The 17,022-nt window shown below is 43.3% G+C and overlaps 1 protein-coding gene across 1 annotated transcript in view; it reads right to left on the bottom strand.

The window, feature by feature from the left end:
* LOC138288093 (collagen alpha-1(VII) chain-like) overlaps positions 1-17,022 on the bottom strand; it is a 963,348-nt gene that overhangs the window by 391,046 nt on the left and 555,280 nt on the right. Inside the window, exons 63-66 of the mRNA XM_069229319.1 lie at positions 13,472-13,507; positions 12,037-12,171; positions 8,541-8,666; positions 6,339-6,620 (exon numbers count right to left, since the gene is read on the bottom strand). Of these exons, the coding sequence (XP_069085420.1) occupies positions 6,339-6,620; positions 8,541-8,666; positions 12,037-12,171; positions 13,472-13,507 (579 nt within the window). The remainder of the gene's footprint in view (positions 1-6,338; positions 6,621-8,540; positions 8,667-12,036; positions 12,172-13,471; positions 13,508-17,022) is intronic.

Here is a 17,022-nt window from a genome sequence, read left to right as displayed (position 1 = left end):
ACGGTTTTCGGCTGCAACTGTGACCTCAAAGCTGTTTGCGTTCAACAGCAAATAACAAAGGAGACGGTAACGCACATTACATGCCCAATTTCCTTTGGGGTTTGCTATGGTTCCCAAAGTGCACATTATTACTGAGAAAGAATTGCATTTTTGTCCTGTTTTTTGTAGCTGACAACCCTTCTATTTTGTGAATTGCGGGCCTTGCAGCTGCAAAAAGGCATAATACATCAGGCCCTTACTCCCTTGTAGATGGCATATTGTCTCCCAGGGAATGTGCCTTTCAGTGTCAGTGGGAATTACTGAAGAAGTCTGCAGCATCCAAAAATGTACTACTTATGTTTATTGACACATTTTTCCAGAGCCCAATGCCACCTTGGAAAAGGTTGTAGATTTAAGTCCTCACTTAAGGCCAGTGGTCCAACCACATACTGGGTGCGTCAGCACAGGCACTGACTCCACAGTCCACTAGCGTCCAGCACACCCAGCCTAGCATTCCCCACCAGTGCAGTGGAGAAGTTTTGCATACTGTGCTTTCACCAACATTGCTAAAGGACTTTTGCCAAAGAAAATATTTACTTCTGCCTTGCCATACCTTGAAAATCAGGAGCACTGGTCAGCAATGATTTTTTTTGTTTTTTATAGACGCACCAAAAAAGGTAACATCCTTGATGTGCTGGGAGTTTTATTCAAGGGTGTAGTGAACTATGAGAAGGTCCAGGCCCACCATAATGTGCCTGCTGTCTCAGGCAGGAAAAAAGCTGACAAGAGTGATGTTGGAGGGGCTCCACGAAAAATGGATGTCAAGTAAAATAAGGCCCCTGAGATGTCCAGGTGCCAGCAGCGAATATAAATGCCACATATTGCTTCAGGGCTAGAAAAGGTAACTTTTTACTCCCTTGCTATATCTATCTAGACTGTTTACCATTTATAACTCTAGTGGGAGTTCATTTGTACAATTTTTCCTCCAACAGTTAACATTTAACCATGAGGTCTCCCACATCTCTTACCCATGAAATGTGCCCTGGGAAAGAGTGTTTCACCATAGATTTCCAGTGTTCCCACCCACATTGATGGACATCATCACCAAGGATTGAAACATCATCCAAATTGTTATGGGGAGCCAGTGACACCTCTGAATTGTTTGCTAAACATGTCAAGCACTCCAGAATTAATGGTTTAGTTCTGACTTGTTTGAGGTTTGGAATTTAAGTTGGGCATATCTTATATTGTAGCCCTGATGACATCTGCTTGTGTACTGACAGCATAGACGAAACATGTGTTATCAGGCAAAAGACTTCTGAGGTGCTGTATGGAAATAAAGACAAAGAACTTTAAGACGCTGTATGTAAATAAAGATCTTTTGATGGAGGATTTCCCACAAACAGTACTGTGGTTTAATTCAAGAGTGCTTGAAATATTTCATTTGCTTTGGACTTGGTCCCACAGAAGAAGTAGTGGTGGCTTTTCTTCCTATCGAACACCCACCTAAAAGTGGACCACATCATTTGTATATTGTGCACTTGTGTCGACTTAGAGTGTGTGAGCCGTATCTTCCAGCCACCTTTCTGTGTCTTATCTGTGAATTGACTGGCTGATGTGCTCATAGTAAGTCAAACCTGCCATAATGCAAGTATACAGAATTTGGTTATTGGCTAAGATGGGTGGAATCCCCACTCAGGCAACAACACACAATCCCTGTCAGTGTGAACCACAAAATAGTCACTAAATTAACTTGTGCTTAACCCTCTTGTTGCTTGGCACAAAAGAAGTCAGGCAAAAGTTAGAGGCAATGTGCAAATAATTTTTGTGGCATACTAACAGTAGTAAAGTGAAAAGATGGCCCAAGAAAAATACCACACCACCGAAGAAAAAAAGATGGAATTGTATTAAATAAAATACCAGAACAATAAAAATCCAATCAGTGGAACCAGTGATAATCAGTTTTAAAGTTTTAAGTAAAAATAGTGCCTAAAAGCACAAAGCAGCACTTGCAATCATCTGGTCGTGCTAGACCAAGGGAAAGGTTAGGCCAACCACAATCGAGTACAGGTCGGATAAAGGGACTAGGTTAGTCTCACTGAAAGTTACTTTCTAAAGTCCAGTGTGAAGTGTTCTGCTGGCATTGGAGGAGACTGCGAGGAGGAGGCTTTCAGCCAGAAGAGCAGGTTGAGCATAGCAGGACAGTCACGGTTGAAGCACAAAGATCTAGTCATCATTGGAGCTTCACATTGACGGTCATCACTGACTGTTGTGACTGTAGCACAAAGTGCACATCTCACATTGCTGGTTGTAGGCCTCACCGGAGCTTTGTGTTGGTGGGTGTTGTGGGTGGCACAGCTTTGGCATGAATGGGACCATTTGCATTGGCACGAAGCTGAAACTTCAGATTTTTCACCTTTCCTTTAGGAGGAGCTCTCTTTGAGCACTAGCTTAGGGTCCAGGACCTGGGAGGCCCCTCTTGCAGATCAGGTCTCACTCCAGTAGAGGCCAGCAGCAGGGCTCAGATAGGTCCAGTTGCTGCTCCAGGCAAGTCCAGTCATGGCAGGTCAGCTGGGCAGCTGCAGGGAAGCCTCTGAAGCTTGTGTTCTCTGTAGCTCACACAGGAGGTCAGACAACTAATCCTTGGTGTCACTTTGGGTTGCCTGAGAACAGGACAAGCATGTATAGCCTTCCTTCTTCGGACAGCAAAGCAGTCCTTCAAGCAGCAGGGCAGCCCTGCTTCTTAATCTTCGAAAGGATCTTCTGGAGGTCCAGGACTATTCCGATGAGTGGATCAGGATGTCCAGTATGTACACCTGGTGCCAGCCTTTGTGTAGGAGACTCCCTGTCATACCCTCACTATAAGGTCTGGAAAGTTCTTTCTCTTTCCCAGGTCAAGGCACTATCTGTCTGGAGTGACAGAAGGCAGGGCAAGCCTGGTCTCAGGTTTCTTTGAGTGTGCCATGGCCAAAGCCTTTTGAAGTGTAAGTGAGGGTGTCCATACCTCCACTCCAGCCATTCTGTAAAGATGGCCCATCCTGTCCACACTGAAGTCCCCTTTGTGTTACTGTCTGGAAGCAATACACAAACCCCAACAGCAGAGCCATTCACAGTCATGTGACCCAGGTCACTTGCTGCAAGACATGGTTGGGACATGAAAATTACAACTTTCTAAAAGTGCCAATTTTCAAAACTGTAATGCAAAACTCTGGTTTCACCATTAAAGAGTATTTTAAATTACAATGCATTTCTAAACAGCATATCTCTATTTTATCCCAATCTAAAGTTAATCCTTATTAAATGCAATATGTTTACCCAGTCAATAGCGGATAGGCCTTACAACAGTGAAAACCGACACTAAGGCCCATATTTATACTCTGTTAAAAAATTAGCATAATTTGTTTTTAACGCTAATTCGATGCAAACCTAACTCCATATTTATACTTTGGCGCTAGACCCGTCTAGCGCCAAAGTTATGGAGTTAGTGTCATTTTTTTACAGTGAAAACCTACCTTGCGTCAATGAGATGCAAGGTAGGCGTTCCCGGGCAAAAAAATGACTCAAAGGCCCTAGCGCCTTATTTATCCTCCAGTGCAAAAAATCACGTATGGGAGGAGGAGGCCTTAGATAAGGGCGTGAAGCCTGCTTAGAGTCATTATTTAACGCCTGGGTCAGTCAGGGCAGGCGTTAGGGGACCTTTGGGCTCATTTCCATGGTCAGAGACCATGGAAGCAGCCCACAGGTGACCTTCCCTGCCCCCAGGGACACCCCCCACCCACCCGCACCCACACCTGGAGGACACCTAAGGATGGGGGGACCCATCCCAGGTAAGTCCAGATAAGGATTTTTAATTTTTTTCTAAAGTGCCATAAGAGGGCCTAACTTGGGCCCCTCTACATGGCACTTTGCCCAATGGCCATGCCCAGGGGACATAAGTCCCCTGGGCATGTCCAATGGGCTGGGGGGCATGACTTTTGTCTTTACTAAGACAGGAGTCATGTCCATGGGGTTGTGCATCAAAAAAATGACACTAGTCAGGTTAGAGTCATTTTTTTTACTCTAACCTGACTAGCGCCATTCTTTCCAGCACAACCTCCAGTTTTCCCTACGCTCCCCTACCCGGTTAGCGTCAAATTTTTTGACACTAACCTGGCCTTAGCGCCGGCTAGCGTCATAGCTTAAATATGACGCACGGCTGGCGTCCAGGAATGGCGCTAGCCGGCGCTATACTCTTTGACGCAAACCTGCGCTAACGCAGGTTGCACCAAAAAGTATAAATCAGGGCCTAGGAGTTTTTCACTGTCAGGGTATGTAAAACCTGAGTGCACATGTTCTTCATTTAAATACAATGCTCCCTGCCCTATGAGAATTTAGGGCCTATCTTAAGAGTGGCTTATAAGAATTAAAAAGGGAGGTGTAGGCCTGGCAAAATGATTATTTGGCCAGGTTGAAATGGCAGTATAAAACTGAACACAGGCGGCAGTGTCAGACCTGAGACAGGTTTTTAAAGCACTACTTTAATGGGTGACACCATGAGTGATGCAGGCCCACTAGTAGCATTACATAAGCAGGCCCTGCGTACATGTAGTACTATTTACTTAGGACTAATGAGTAAATTAAATCTGCAATTAGGTGTATGCCAATTTTGCCATGCTTGAAGGGCATAGCACAAGCAGTCTAGCACTGGTTAGCAGTGGTAAAGTGCACAGAGTCCTAAATCTAACAAAAATAAATTCAGTAAACAGGAGGGGTGAAGATGTAAGGTTTGGGTGGAATACTACACTAAGGATGTCAGGTCTAACAGTGAGCGTGCTAATATCTTTTAAGGGAGGGCAACAAAAATATTTGGCAAATAATCCATACAGGAAACTAATATACCTCAAGCTATGAAGGCCTATCTCCTTCTATCAGAAAGACTTTAAGGAAAGGCCTTGATAAGAAGGTGATCATGGCCCTCCATGTACAGGTAACAATTGAACATTAGCTCTCAAGTTAAGGTCCAGATTCCAAGTTTTGTGAGTATTGACCAACTTTGTTCAGTTTTGCTAGAGCTAAGGAGCAACAGATCAGTCTTGTTTGTATTAATGGTAAATTAGCTATCCTGCTACCAGCAAATCATGCAAGTAATTGATGAATACACTAAGAAGCAGAGGGGATGTGGCAAGCCTGTGGGATTCCACTGCATGATAATGCACCCTGAGCACAAGGCCTGTCCTTAACTACATGGAATACTCTGCTTGACAGGAGAGACTCAAACCACATAAGTAAATTTACCTATGTCATCCAAATGATTGTGAATTACCATTATTAATGCTGTTGAAAGTGACCACGAGGTCAAGAAACACTAACACTGCCCTGGCCACTCATCAAAAGTCTGAAGATGCTCACCGACACAAAACAGAACCATCTCAGAGCTCCAATGCTGTCTACACCCAGATTTAAGCTCCTCCAGCAGGCCATGGACTTCAAGATGTAATGCACATTGTATTACCATTACCAGGATCTTGATGAGAAAGCATCCCTACAACTGGCCTGTAACTGGCTAGCTTCACTGGGTTCAAAGAGGGCTTCTTTAATAATGTTGTCACCCATGTCTGTGTCAAGCTCTCAAATACTCTGCCCTCTATTAAAGAGCTGTTCACAACTTGGCTCCATGATGCATTTTACGGGTAGATGAGAGAGGGAATTTCTCGCATCGGGTCTCCTACATCTAAGTCAGGCAGGGGAACCAAGGCTTGGGCCGACGTGGCATCTGACAATTTTGGCCGATGCTCCATAAGCACCTAACTCTAAATAAGGCTCTTTCTCCTTTCCTGGGAATGAGAACATTTCTTTCCAGGGCGAAAGTGAGAAAGGAATAGCTCCAACATTTGTAATCATGAAAGGGTTGGATGTTCGCTGTGCAGAAATATTTTTCGAATGGATTGAAACTACTGTGATATATTGTCTCATGTGTATATGTAAACTATATATATTTAATCATAAATGAATGCCTTTCCATAGTTATAAATCTGAATTCACCAATGTTTCTCAGAAGTGCTCAAGGGAGCCTGCAACTGTGACAGCTTACCAAGCTTACCAAACTATGTGAACTCAGCATGAGAGAGTGCACACATATAAGTCATACCCAAACACTTCATTTGATGTAATGTGTCATGCAAAGGATTTTTGAGTAGGCACAGCAGAAATAATTGGAATGGTAAGGGAGCAGAGAGGATTCCACGAAGGATTGTGGCACACAATGCTTTGGTGAGCAATAAGGCTATGTAACCAGGAGAAGAAATATGCCAGAAGGATTGTTCATACAAATTCCAACCATTTTCAAATGTCAAATTCCTTTAAACCATTTCAACATTTACCTTCTCCACCAGAGTTACTAGTTGTTCTTCTAAAACAAGACCACTCTCTATAGAGCTCTGCATGATTGCAGCAGTCCTTTTATCTAAGGTTGTTAAGGTCTCTTCTTGGATGGGATGGTTTGTGGGTATAATTAAGTGCTCAGGAGCAATTGTTGTTTGTCCATGGAACAAGTCTTGACTGATGTCCACTGTTAAATCTTTGACAATGAGTGCTTTAGGATCACTGGTATTTTCAGGCAAGTTTTTCTTCTTCTTATAATCGTTTCTGGTATCCTTCAAATCCTTTATAAAAAATACATCAGATATATGTGAGAGGTATGCAGGCAGAAACAAAGAAAAACACAGTAAGATATGCTGAGGACTCATGCGCGGTGAAGCCTCAAGTGTGTCATGTTGCCGCACACCCACCCTCAACAATAGCAACAAAAGCATATTACTTTCTTCAAATTTGCATACATGGTTGATATCATCCTAGTTTGTGTTGTGTAATAGTTATAAACATAAAAACTTAACCAGAATCAGAATATAAGAGGTCAAATTCATATGTAAAAAGAAAATCACATTGCAAATGCTCATTTCTGTTTGCATAGCTGTTGTCCTTTGCCACATCATTACACACAATTGGTTGTATGACAGAACCACGCATACCAGAACAATGCATGCCTTAGCAACGACGTCAGAACCACAACTGTGTCTTTTCCACTCATGCATTTACCACACATGCCTTTACAATGAATTTCTTTGTAAAAGCATGCTTAGTAAAGGCATATGTGGAAATGGCATGCGTGGTTCTGTCATACAACTGCCCCCAACCGCCCTGAGGCCCAAAACTTCCCTCACCCCTAAAAAGTAAATGACCCAGGCACCCCCACCCGCCCTGAGCCCTAAAACCTTCCCCCAGCCCTAATAACTAAACTACCCCGACCCCCACCTACTCTAAGCCCTATAAAAAAACTACCCCAACCCCATACCCTGCCCCTAAAAGCTAAACTGCCCCAAAACCTCCACCCGCCCTAAGCCCTAAAAAATCCCCCCACCCCTAATAACTAAACTACCCCAACTCTCCTTAATCCAACCCACCCCTAAAAAATACCCCCAACCCTGTCCCAGCCTCACTTACCTCACTGCATCCTCTCCCGAGCTCTCTGTCTTTTTCTCTGCCTTAACCACGCATATGCCTAGATTGGCACATGCGTGATTATGGCAGAAAAAAAGGCATGCGTTGTTTCCCGCAAGCGTTGTTCCGCTTGCGCAGAAAACATCTGTGTTGTTTGCAACACATTATTTAGGACGTTTCCCCACACAATTGCATTGTATGAGACGATAAGTAATGTTTTTCTCATGGTAGTAACACTGACTGATTTTCACTGACTGGTATTTATGTATATGAGCTTCAGGTCACACTCTGGCTATTCGTCCTGTTCGCCCCAGCACCATTGCTGTTTTTCTCTTTCTCGGTTCCCTCCGTTCCTCCTCATACCTTCCAGCGACTTCGTTTTTACCCTTCGTCTGTCAGTTGTGAGTCCCTTCTCCTAGGCTTCACCCTTGCCAGTGTTGGAGTGTAATTCCCTCCCATGTCAATTCATGGTTGAGAATCCAGGTATGTTTGAGACCTAGTTGCAGTCTGCTTGCACTCTGCACTGGGTAAGACATTATTTAAACCCCTTGATGATATATAAATACGTGAATTGCTTTAGTGCTTTCCCCATTGATTGCACCTACTCTCCCGAGGTCGAGAAGCTGGCGACCAGTGGATATTTCCCAAAGACGCTTTTCCATCACATTCCAGTCTGGAGTTTCCAGCAACCAACCTGCAGGATCAAGCTTCTGTTTTTCTTCTCTCCCCCTCACATTATTTTCCCCTTACACTCAGGTCCTCTTCACAAGCCTTGAGATAACTACGGGGAAAGGGACCCATGGGATGAAACGGAAAGCTGGATCCCGAAATTCGCAACGCAATCTGAGCTCAGGTCTTGATAGGATACTGACAATAGATCAAGAATGGCTGTCATTGTGCCATGATTAGACAAGAGATTGCCAGTTATTATACCAGGGCCACAATAGTGTCAGGAATTGGCATAACTTCAACCCAATGTAATTAAAAAAGGGGCATTCTATAATCCTCTTTGTTAGCGATAACTGATAATGCAGGAATATTTCTTTCACTACATGGAGCCTTTAAATCCATCTTGTACAGCATACCTCTTTAGGAAGATGTGCTGAAGTGATGGTGTTGGTCAGTATCTGCCCGGTCTCTGAACTCTCATCTTCTTCCTTTACTTCCAAGCTCATGATGGGCACGCTTGACACCTCATACTTCAAATTTCCCTGTAGAAAATAAAGCATCAGGTTTACATATAGTTAAAGTACATGTTGACCCTACACTCATACCCCTGCTCTTCTTCATCAAGGTATATCTAGTTTTGTATTAAACAAAGAAAGTAAGACATTGGTATAATGAGGACCAGGAAGTATTCTGATTGCACAGCAGTTTCAGATGTTAATGACAAACCAAAGAGGATGCCAATGATGAGGGACCCTGTAAGACAAACACTAATATTGAGATAGGTGAATACCAACTCCAGTTTTGGGCTGAAAAGAAGGGGAAACATCCTTTACCCCACAGTCTGAACAAAGACCTACCTTTGCAATGTAGTCACTACCGCGATTGTGACATTACCACGCATTACTTTACCACTCAAGTAAATTCAACGACTTGCCTTAAGGGGGTATTGTTGCCCTGGTGTTGGATTTTTAAGTCAACACCTTTCCTACGTTTGCGGAGACTGGAGTTGGATTAGTAATTTATACTATTCCAAAATCCAGCGCTCCTTAAGGCAAGTCGTTGTATGGTAAAGTAATGCGTGGTAACGTTGCAGTCGTGGTAGTGACTGCATTGTAAAGGCATGTGGGTATATGCATGAGGGGTTCTGTCATACAACCAAAATAAGTCACGGTGGAGTCAAGCAAGGATGCACCAAGGCTACACAAGACCATTTCATTAGCAATTTTCTGAAGCAGCTGTAAATTGTTTATTGGGACTATATTGCAGACTCTAGTGCGACTCTTGGGATCATTACATTTTTTATAATAGTTGGTGCTATTGTACAACTGTTCACTGTGGTTATTACGATTAGTCAAGATGGATGAAGTGTCCTCAAGCAACAAGTCCATTATGGCATGACCACGGCACGCTTACTTAGGAACACAACTTGACCAGAAATACATTTGCCTTACAGTTAGATGCAACCTGGAGACTTCAGAATCCCTGGACGATAACTTCCACTGCAGTATGAATACCCAGTCCCTCTAAATGAAGGTTAGTGTCGGCGCATTCACACACACAAACACATTCAGATTGCTACACAATTTCTGATAGACAATGGCCACATACTTACTAAAGGTGGCATAAGATCCAAAACAGTTGGATTGGTCTAAACCGCTTCTTACACCGTATTAGTCCTCTTGGCTGCAAACAACATTGTTCTGCTGTGATTAAGGACTGGTGAGCAACTTTTACAAGCATTGGTAATGGCAATACGTATGGGCTGCATGCAGCCTTACCAAATTAGATCAAGACACACAGGAGGGAGCCAGCAGGAATTGACATAGAGAGTTACATTTGTAATGCATGCCCTCATGTAGTTCCATGCAAACACTCGAGTGGAAGGGGAAGGAAACATCCAATCAACCAACAAGACTAGGTGAGAGATGAATACTGTGCGGTGCTGAGCCAAGACGTGAGTGAAAATGTTTCATGCACTGTTACGATTCACATTGGAGATTTCCATATTGTGAAACTGTTGGCGGTACAGGGCACATGTGCATTGCATACTGGGCAGGAATGCCGCTGCACTGACCACTAAATTCACCACTGACTCTCTGTGTGCAGCATGCTCCCTCTTTCCCAATCCAGGTTTAGCACACGTAAAGCCAGACTCAGGACAGTAGGCAATTTCAGTGCATCCCACTGTGGATAGTGTGCATCCACCGTCCGACGTACAATATCCACATAAATGCATAAATGTGGACATAGACACACTTGACTGTGTGTCCTAAAGGTGCATATGCAATATACATCTGACCCAAATTACAAAATAACTTCAAAAACGTACCTGTCCACACATGAAATTTACACGATATAAACATTTTTCTAAAAAGCCATTGATTTAACATTAGTACGCCAAACCTTACTCACGTTAATATAATTAATTACATTCGCTAGTCTGTTAATGACAGAAAATGAACTAAAACAGGGTCAAGCTGGGACAGAAAATAGGCCTGGGCACCAAATGAAGAGTGGCCCCAATTAGCAAACAAAACAGCAGAAAAAGTGGCCCACATTTGCAAATCAGGACAGTTTTGAACTTGAAAGGGCATGCTGTATAGTGTTTTTGCAAGCTATGGGAGACTGCACACATTTGTGTTTGCCACAGGCTACGCTTGTGGCAATATCAGTGAATTCAACAGGAAACAAGCACTGACAAAGCCAATTGGTCTCATCTGTGCAAGAGTTATTGACTTGGCAATGCGTTTTTGCCATGTTGTACACCAGTGTGGCTGCTATCCAGCATGGTTAACAGTTAGTGGTGTGGAGTGTCATAGAGTGAAGTAGAGGGAATAGAGTTGTAGAGCAGATTTGTTGGGAGTACAGTGTCATAGAGTGGAGTAAGGGGATTAGAGTGTCATAGAGTTGAGTAGCAAGGAGTAGAGTTCAGTGGTACAGTGGCAGAGAGTGTCGTAGAGTGCAGCGCCATAGAGTGGAGTGTTGTAGAGTGAAGTGGAGTGGGGTAAAATGTGGTTTAGTCCCTTGGAGTGAATTGAGGTAGTGGGCTGGATTGGACTGAAGTAGAGTGAGGTGGTTTGGATTGGGGTACAGTGGGGTGGATTGAGTGGAGTGGGGTGGATTGAAATGAGGTGAGGTGGATTGGGGTGGGGAAGATTGGATTCGATTGGGGTGAGTGGACTGAATTGGAGTGATAGGTCTGGGGTGGGGTGGATTGGATTGAGTAGGGTGAACTGGTGGGGGGTGAGGTGGAGTAGGATAGATTAGATTGAACTGGACTGGATTGGAGTGAGGTGGATTGAGTTTATTGGATTTGAGTGGAGTGGATTAGATTTACTGAATTAGAGTGGGGGGACTGGACTGGAGTGGAGTGGGGTGGGGTGGATTGGACTAGAGTGCTGTGGATTGGAGTGGATTGAGGGGAGTGGGATGGATTGGAGTGGGGTTGACTGAACTGGGGTGGGGTGGATTGGATTCAGGTAGAGTGAGGTGGATTGGAGTAAAATGGATTGGAATGGAGAGTGGTAGATTGGAGTGGAATGGGATTGATTGAAGTGGGGTGGGTGGACTGGATGGGGTCGATTGGATTGGAGTGGGATGGATTGGATTGGAGTAAGGTGGATTGGATTGGAGTAGGGTGGATTGAAATGGTGGTATTTACACTCACCGCCGGGGTCATAATGACCCCCATAATGTTAGAGAAACATTGCACCCAGACACAATACCAGAGTAGAAATGCCATAGATGCAATGCCAGCATTATTTGAACCCCAGATATACTCTTAGGCCATGTGTAGAGTTATCATAAAACGTCACCACAGTGTTCCCCAACCCCAAATCAAGTGTGGCCTCCTGCTAAGATGGTGCTCAGCCTGGTTAAGATGTGTGTGCACTTGTGGCACCAGACACTCACGGTAATATCATTGTCCTGCTTCAGTGCCAGTTTCTTCTTTGAGGTCCGGTCCTTCTTGGAGCTGGTCAGCTGTTGCAGCACCTCCTCCACCCCGTGCTGCAGCAAGTGGTCCGTCAGCTCCTTCAGCAGTGCCATCTGGCAGAGTAGAGAAGAAAGGTTCCTCAAGCACTTTTTGTACAAGTGTACACAACGTCAATGTCAGTTTTTAGTAAAGTAAAATGTTTGTCACCATGATGTATTTCCCTGCAGGGAAAACCCTCCAATCTCCAGGCAGGTATTATTTTAGGTGGATTTTACTACTGGCCTTAGGACACATTTACCTTGAACCATCAAACCTTTTCATCACACTTATCAGTACTTCACTGTAAGTACTGTACAGTGTTTGCTTTTTCACAGCTGGAGCTTGTTATATACTCGAAAGCAGCATCCTGCTTACATAAGGGTTCCTTTAATGGTTTCTCTGATGCTTTAAAAGGAAATGAACACGTTAATTTGCTCTAACTGGGACAAAATAACTCTGGATTGCTGTTGCCCCTTCAGTTCCCACACATCTGCCTCAGCTGTACATGCCCATGATTTTTGTAAATATTATACTCCCACTACAGTTTGCCAGAAAAGTTATTATTTTTCCAACAGCTGGTACTGATCTAGAAGTCTATTAAGACTGGCTTGTGTCATTCACAGAGCCTTAAATGCAGAGACCACAAGGGCTGGCAATTTCTGGGTGACATTACTCCCTACGCAAGGCAAAGATGTTATGCCTTGAAAGACCAATATTTTAAAAAAAGTAAAGCATTCTTTCAGTCGTTCCGAGAGGATTCCTCCAGATCTGAAATTTCTTTGTAGATCCAGATTAACACCTCCTGTGGAAGGTTAAAGTGGAAACATCTTTTCGACCATCAATTCTAGATGCAACTTTTGTCATATTCAGACTAAAGTACAGATTCTGTAAAACTGGGTTTTTACTCATTGTTTGTAGGAAATGCTTGTTCTTGCTTTAGGATAACATTTGTTGTTGTTTTTAATACATTGCTGTTTAAGATCTGTCATGTATTCCCTTGCTTCACATGTATTGTTTCTGTTATGGTGAATTTAAATTTTAACATTTGTTAATTTTAACTCCATTTGTTATGTATATTGTTCTTTCTCCAGAGCCCTTTATGGCATCCTGTGGTTATAGGCTACACTATTTAAATCTGCTAATAAGTAAATAAATAAATAAATACTTTTGTACCTGTGTCTGGAAATTGTTCATTGACAATGTTGTACCTTCATAATTCCAAGTGTGCCTCAAACTTGCAACTTATCTCTTACCTTTGTTCTGAGTGATGGATTGTATCTGTCTGACAATTAGATCACATACTGCAAAGCAGTCAAAGGATGAGCGCCATGGCCCCAGTAATACACTATCATGAATTTTAAGGGATGTACCTACCTTAATTCCATACACTTCAAAGAGTTTCTCCAGATCCTGAAAAGCAAATTAACATTTCATGAGAGATAGTTGGAAACAGAGAATGGAAGACATGGGTTACACAAAAAACAGGCTTGGGTGCTGTTGTGGCAGGGTGCAGTAGAGGGTGGAGACTAGGATATGATGTGTAATCTGGTTTAGAATTTTAACAAAACTTTAATAAAACTTGAAGTCAGACATTGACATCTACGGTGCACTGCTTCTGGTGGAAATTTCGATTTTTTTCTAAAACACTTAGGACCACATGTACAAAGATCCAGTATTGCGACTCGCAAAAACCAGATGTACAACAGTGTACTTTACACTGTTTGCGATTCCCAATGGGATCGCAAATGACCTGCCTCATGTATATTCATGAGGCAGGTCGCAATTTGCAGCCCCATTGGGAATAGCCGCCCTCACAGGGATGGTGGCCTGCTGGTGACCAGTTTTTGTTTTTAAAATGCAGCCCGTTTTCCTTAAAGGAAAACAAGATGCATTTCAAAATCAAAAATGAAAAGTTTTCTTATCATTTTATCAGAGCAGGCCCTGGGACCACGGCCTGCTCTGAAAAAATATGTTCGCTGCCATTCACAAAGGGGAAGGGTTATCACCAGTTTGAAGCTGGTGCTAACTGCGATTGTTTTGTGACCGCATTCACGGTCACAAAACAATCCTACATCGCACTGCGACTCGCAATTAGGAAGGGAACGCCCCTTCCTTATTGCGACTCGCAAACCTATTTTGCGATTCAGTAAATAGATTACCGAATCTCAAAATAGGCTCAGTACATACCAAAATGTTTTTTTCCTGTCGCAAACTGTCCGAGTCTGCGAATCGGGCCGTTTGCGACAGGAAAAATGGTATGTACATGTGCCCCTTAATGCACAAATGCATAACATGGTCTCCTGAAGCCACTGTTGAATAGGAGCCCCAACATTTAATAGTCTTCTTGCTCAGTGCTTCAAATGCTGCAATGATAAGCAGATGAGAGAAGAAAGGTCCAAAGTAAAACATATTTAACAAGAAATACACAATAGCCAATTCGTGGAAAAGGACCGAAAATGGCCTTGATGACAAAAGACAATTGTAATATGGAGATGAGGATATATGCCCTCCCACTGCCCGCAGTAGAGGGTGCTTATTCACTAGACAACAAGTAGGTTACAGAATGGAAGCATAATGAACTGAGAGGTGTCTGGAGGCCTCCTTATCCTCCCCTCTTGGTAAAATCAAGGAAGACACTGAAGGACAATGAAGAGTGAGTCTACCTAAATCATCATTTAATTCTTAGCCACTGCCAAGACAACCATTAAGGATGGGGGAGAATTAGACCTATGTGAAGTTCTTCACACTTTAAGTACAAAGACAGCACTGACTCATCTCTTGTGGGTGACAGAAGAAATGTGAACAGATGTCGTTCAACTTCTATGAACATGATGAGACTTGAACCAATGAAGTAAAGGAAACTGTATATAGCCCTCTGGCTGTGGTGCATAAAAGTAGAACCCAAAACCCTGAGTTTTAATCCACACTTAAAAAAACCATGATAGACATAGAAAGATGATTGTTCACCCTTATGCTTCAGAGCCCATAGCTCATAATAAAGAGTTCAGAATCAGGGTAAAGACCATTCTTAAGTGAACTGTCACATTTTAACCTTTTAAACTGTGTTCAAACATTGAGAAACATAATTTTCCTCCTTTCGAGTATCATGAAAATTGAACTTGAATTTGGCTGCTTTCATCAAATTAAGAACCAAAACAAATCCTGTAACATCCATTTCTTGATATTCTAACAAAAGGTGACTCAGACACGATGCTTATTCACCATTCAATTCTAGGAATGGTTGTATAAACAGTACCATTTCATTCTTGAATCTTTACAAACCTAGACAACACGTGTTCTTGCAAATATCCTATCCTAGCACAGATAGGGCCTCATTATGAGTTTGGCGGATGGGATAACCCGTCTGCTGAACTTCTGACGGGGAGGTTGACGCCATGCACCTATAGAGGAGATGTTCCCTTCCCCCGTCACTCCATCAGCAGCTTAGGTTCTAACGGGTTGAATTCCAGACCTTCCCGAGGTATTCGTCTGATATCTCCAGGGCATGTCAGACCTAGCTGTATCAAAGAAACTCAGTCTTGCGGACCACAAACTCGACTTGCAACTGGCCAAAGGATTTAATATGTGACATCTCCCATAAGTCCAGATGTAATTGATAATAATAGCTTGTAGGGTGGTGAGGATTTCCCCCAGGGAGAGCATAGGGGCAGTTCTGGAGGAAATATAGCCACTGGGGTAGAGCAATCATTTTAAGAAGGGCTCCCCAGCTCATTATCAAAAGAAGGAGTTTGTCCCGTGCATCTAGCTGCGAGTGTAGCCGACTGAGCACTCAATTTATATTAAGTCCCTGGCTATGCACTGGGTGCAGGGTGATGCACAGCCCCAGGATTTAAAGGCGGATACGATCCGCAAAGGTCTATAGACTTCTTCCCCAGCCCCTTCAAGAATAATTTATGGGGAGTACCAGTGATTAATCCTAATTCACCTTAAGACTCAAGTCTTCCCGTGTATAATCAAAATCTGCATTAGATGGGGGATATAGGTCTCTGGGTGTCTAACATAGAACAGAGCATCATCTAGCTGCGAGTGCAGCCGAATGAGCACTCAATTTATATTAAGTTCCTGGCTATGCACTGGGTGCAGGGTGATGCACAGCCCCAGGATTTAAAGGCGGATACGATCTGCAAAGGTCTAAAGACTTCTTCCCCAGCCCCTCCACGAATAATTTATGGGGAGTACCAGTGATTAATCCTAATTCACCTTAAGACTCAAGTCTTCCCGTGTATAATCAAAATCTGCATTAGATGGGGGATATAGGTCTCTGGGTGTCTAACATAGAACAAAGCATCATCTGCATTGAGCGATATGTGATCTTCGTGGTCTCAATGTCCTCGCATTCCACAGATCTGGGCATTGACATATACCCATTCAGCCAGCAGCTCGAACACCACTGCTAACAAGAGGGGAAAGAGAGACCTCATGCCCTGTCATATCAGGAACGGGAAAGATATTGCCTGCTATCCTGCACTGCAGCCTGTAGGAGTTCATATTTGAGTTTGATAAATGCTCAGGATCTCAGGCCAATATTCATTTTTTTTCGAGAACTGCCATAAGGTAGGTCCATTAGATCGCATCAAAAGCCCTCTCAAAATCAATCAAAATTATCGCCTGTGGTTCCTCCAGGCATTGCTCTAAATTTAGGCCCACGTGTAGACGGCATACACAGTACCACATGCCCGCCTTGGGCATGAAGCCATTTTGATCCCAGTGTACAAAAGTTTGGATCACCACCACCAGGTATGTAGCCAGCACTTTAGCTTAACTTTAGTTAGTGGTGGACTTACCTTGTTTATGTATAACAACCACATGGGCGTCACACAGATCATACTGCAAAGTCCCCGCCTGCAGGGTCTCCCGGTATAACAAGTTCTGTTGCATAACCGTTTGGGATGCATATCTTTTAA

This window comes from Pleurodeles waltl, chromosome 4_1 (assembly GCF_031143425.1).
Source record: "Pleurodeles waltl isolate 20211129_DDA chromosome 4_1, aPleWal1.hap1.20221129, whole genome shotgun sequence".
NCBI classification, from domain to species: Eukaryota; Metazoa; Chordata; class Amphibia; order Caudata; family Salamandridae; genus Pleurodeles; species Pleurodeles waltl.
This window is presented reverse-complemented; position numbering and strand designations above follow the sequence as displayed.